Source organism: Pteropus vampyrus, unplaced genomic scaffold, assembly GCF_000151845.1.
Source record: "Pteropus vampyrus isolate Shadow unplaced genomic scaffold, Pvam_2.0 Scaffold53, whole genome shotgun sequence".
Taxonomy (NCBI): Eukaryota; Metazoa; Chordata; class Mammalia; order Chiroptera; family Pteropodidae; genus Pteropus; species Pteropus vampyrus.
Window position 1 is genome coordinate 7,381,611 of NW_011888834.1, and position 4,286 is coordinate 7,385,896.

Genomic DNA, 4,286 nt, shown 5'->3' on the forward strand with positions numbered 1-4,286 from the left:
CTCCACCTCAGGTTTGATTAATGTTTGGTAGAACGGCTCATGGAACGCAGAGAAACTCTTACTTACATTTACCAGGTTAGTAAAGGATAAGGATGGGATGAAAGATACAGATGAACAGCCATATCAAGAGATACGTAGAATGAGGTCTGGGCGGGTCCCAGGGACAGGCGCTTTTGACCTTGTGGAGTTCGGTGCGTCACACTCCCGATACGTGGATGCCTTCACCAGTGTGGCCAGTCTCCAAATCCCATACAATTGGGATTTTGTGGAGCTTCCTCACGTAGGTGTGATAAGTCATCAACCCCATGTCCAGCCCCTTCCCCTCTCTGGAAGAGTGGAAGGTGGGCTGAGAATTCCAAGCTTCTAATCATGGCCTGGTCTTCCTGGTGACAGCCCCCACCCAGGAGCCCCACCCACCCCACCCCTCCCACCCCCCGCCGCCAAGTCGCCTCATTGGAACCAAAGATGCTCCCAATGGTCTTATAACTTAGGGGTTTACCAGCGTTTTAGGAGCCCTATGTCCGGAATGGGGTCAAAGGCAAATATTAGAACAAGAAAAGATGCTCCCAGTGCTTGTGTCATTTAGGAACTTCCAAGGGTGTCAGGAGCTTTGTGCCAGGACCCAGAGACAGCAGCCAATGTATATATTTGCTCCTGTCTTACACCATCATTCCAGATCTCCAGTAATAACGATGCCTCCTTTTTACAGTGCATGCCAGAAACAAAGCTGGGACCACAGTGGCACTGCTGGGCGTGGGTGTGTGTGTGTGTGTGTGTTGGGGGGTGGGGGGAGGCTTAGTGGAGGAAGCCACACAGTGTGAAAATGAAGCAGGTCCTCGCCCCGGTGGAGGTGGGGGGTGGCGGGTGGGAAAGCCTGAGTCGTGAAGGGTGCAAGACATTTCTTCCCTCTCCAGCTGTACCTACTTCCTGTCGCCTCTCCCCAGATCCTGATTCCGGCCTTGATGGTAACCGCAGAGAAGGACATGGTGCTTGTTCCCAAGATGTCCAAGCACATGGAGGACTGGGTGAGGGAATGGCGCTGTGCTGGGGCCATCGGGGCTTCCCAGGGGAGGGCACGGGGTCTCAGAGGCACGACAGTGAGATGTTTGGTTCAAGAACTTGTTTGACAAGGGGCTTCATCAGTAGCATCGCCGTCACCTCTTGGGAGCAACAGTGGCTGACGCTTCCTTTATCCTGCACTGACGGAGGCTCATTCATTCACTCATTCATTCACTCATCTGTTCATTTCACAGGCTTTTACTGTGCACTTCAATGTATTGGGACCGTGCTAGATACCGCGGTGGTATCTGCACCCTCAGGGAGTGCTCTGTCCTTCTGCTAATCCCGTACACGGGAGAGGCGCGAAGAAGAGGGCATGCTTGGGAACGAGGGCTTCACAGAGGGCTTCACATTGCATCTGGCCTTGCAGGGCAGAGAGAGAGAACACGGGGCGAAGGACACAGGGTGTCGGGAGGCGAGGAGCGTGCATGCTTGGAGAATGGCAGGAGCTTGATAAGGCTGAAGACCTTGCTGAGCCCGTGGGGCCAGGCTGAGCTGTGTGGACCCAGTGGGCAGAGAGCTACTGAATGGGGCGCGATGGGCATCAGACTGTAGGTGGGAATTTCACTCTGCACAGTGTGGTCGGTAGCCACTAGGGAGGCCTGCAAGTGCTCGACCGCGGGCTGGCTAAATGCTGAGAGCAGCCTGTCTGCCCTTGGCTGTAGCTCTGTTAGCACCATCAGACACAGCGGAGAGGGTGCATTAAGTCGGATGCTGCAGAGGCCGCCCCTCACAGGCTCTGGATCCAGCCGATGAAGAGCTAGAAAGCTCTGAGAGCCCTCGGGGGCTCATCTCTCTGCTCCTGACCCCTGAAGATTCTGTAGAGACACCGGTCCTTCGCATGGCCAGTCCTTGGAACTGCCCGCTAACCTCACTGAGGTTTGTGGGCTTGGGAGGGGCAGCTCCTGCCTCTGGGAGGAAGGCCACGTTTTTTTCCCCAGCATTTCCCACATCTTGTCACCGTTCAAGGCTGCGTCGGGAAGAAAAGCACATGTCCCTAACTGCGGCACTGCTCTCCCTCTCATTCCTCGGTGCTTGTTGCTGTCACCCACTGTGGGGATTCAGGGAAGCCATACGGCCCTGCACGCAGACCGTCAGCGAGGGGACGCAGTCACATCTGCGTGGCGAGACTCAAATGACCAAGCATTTTCCGGGCAGTGAACAAGCTGAGGCCTAATGATTCTGAAGGGAGACAGTCGTCGTGATGGGTGTGAGGCGGCCCTGAATTTAAATCTTAGCTCTGTCAGCCTGTGCAGCGTTGGGTAGGTTACCCAACCTCGCTGAGCCTTCATATTACCCCATAGTCAAAGTTAAATATGGCAATGTGTGTAGGGCACCTAGCACATAGGGAGCTCAATAAATGGTTCTTCCTTTTCTAAAGAATGCAGTGTTTTTCAAGGGTGTGACCTACGGGGAGCAGAAAGGAAGGCGCCCCTCCCAGGGGCCTCGGTTGCACGTTGCACTAACCTGAACCAGGCCCATTTGCACTGCCATTTACTTTTCTGGGTGGGGTTTTCTTCCAGATCCCCCACCTGAAAAGGGGACACATTAAGGATTGTGGACATTTCACACAGATGGAGAAGTAAGGAGATGGAGGGTCCCTCGGTGCGGGGGGTGGGGGTGGGGTCAGGGCTTCCTGCTCACCTTCAGGAAAGGCGTCCGGGGGTGGCCATTTGCGCCATCCCCTCAGCCTTCATGTGAGTGAGTGGGTCCGGACAAGTGCGAATTGCCTTTTATTTCCTTTCCAGGCCCACCGAATTGAATCGGATCCTCGTTGAGTGGCTAGAAACTGATGCCAGGGACTCGCCGCGGGTCTCGAAGCTTTAGGGCGATGCGTGCCGGCCCCCAGCAGGCACGCCAGCACCTTCGTGGGCTGGACCGCTGCTCTGGGTGCCCAGACGGGGCCTTACCTGCGTCCCTGAGAACCAGCAGCCTGTTCCAAAGGGGTTTGCAACAAAGAGTGATTTTCTTTAAATAAAAGAGACAAATTTGACATAATTTTAGATAGAGAAAAAATAACGTGATTAATTCCCTGGATATAAATGCATCTCTGTATCTCTCAGCATGGTTAGTGTTCTGTGGACGGGGGCAAAATGGGATGGCCGGGGTGATTTCTCTTTGACTAACCAATTCATAATTTTGAAGCAAATTCATGGTTTAATCAGCAGTTAATTTTGAAACATCTCCACAGAGGTTGGAATGGCTTTGCTCAATAAATCTAAGATGATTGTGACACTGCCGCTTGTGTTCTTAGGAGCAAGGCAGAGTAATTGTTCGAAGAACTTCCCTCTGGCCTCACCTGCCACTTGCCACATCCAGAAGCCATCTCACGGTTTTGTCCCCTACCGTTGTTGCTCCCCCGGAGTTCTCCAGCAGCAGCCTCCTGACGGCCCCCCCCACCCCCCGCCTCCAGGGTGCTGCTGGCCCCCTGAGTGACGCCCATCTCCCCAGCTTGTCCCCATCACGCCCTGATTTTTAACTGCCCTCTAGCGTCACCCGTCCCAAGTCCCCACACACAGCACTCTGATTCTCCTTGGCCCTTGGCCTCCGCTTGAGCTAATGGGTCCTCGGGCCTACGGTGTTCCTGCCTGCCCTCTCCTCCACCCAGTCCCCAGGCTGGGTCACCTGCGCTTCCTCCCTGCTCCCCTAGCAAGGTTTGCTCGCAGACATATGCACACCTCCTCTGCCACGCTTTCTGCAGGGAAAGCTCGGGGAGGTGGTCTCTCCAAGCTGAATTATGAATTGTGATGAGTGTAAATAACCAGGCGAAAAGGGTATGCATGTCCATGTGCGTGCAGAAAGCAAAGGGAAGGCCGGAAATGTCCGTGTGGCCGTCATTAAGTACGCTTGTGAGCCTGGAGCTTTCCATATGCTGTCTCTCATCCTTCCCATTGAACAGATGGGAAAACTGGGGTTCAGGTAACTTGCCCAGGGTCACAGGGCAAGGGTCTAGATTCAGACACACGCTCTCTGGTTCCAGAGGCCAAGCTCCTTCTACCAAAAACCTTCTTTCTGAGTCTGGAGTCAGACTACCTAGATTAGGCTCCTAGTCTGCCACTTACCGCTGTGACCCCGTGGGCAAACCCGTTTGCCTTGATGGTTAATTTTTCTCTATCTAAAATTATGTGCCTCAGTTTCCTCACCTATCAACAGTGCCAAACTCATAGGTGGTTGTGAGCACTAGTGGGTTAATATATGCTGGGTCTTAGAAAGATGTTGCACAGAGG

General features: G+C 54.0%; 1 protein-coding gene across 1 annotated transcript in view; it reads left to right on the top strand.

Moving 5' to 3' along the window:
* Window positions 1-3,292, top strand: part of EPHX2 (epoxide hydrolase 2) — a 55,416-nt gene extending 52,124 nt beyond the window's left edge. Inside the window, exons 16-18 of the mRNA XM_023530770.1 lie at window positions 945-1,025; window positions 2,583-2,641; window positions 2,808-3,292. Of these exons, the coding sequence (XP_023386538.1) occupies window positions 945-1,025; window positions 2,583-2,641; window positions 2,808-2,886 (219 nt within the window). The 3' untranslated portion in view covers window positions 2,887-3,292. The remainder of the gene's footprint in view (window positions 1-944; window positions 1,026-2,582; window positions 2,642-2,807) is intronic.
* The last annotated feature ends 994 nt before the right edge of the window (window positions 3,293-4,286 follow it).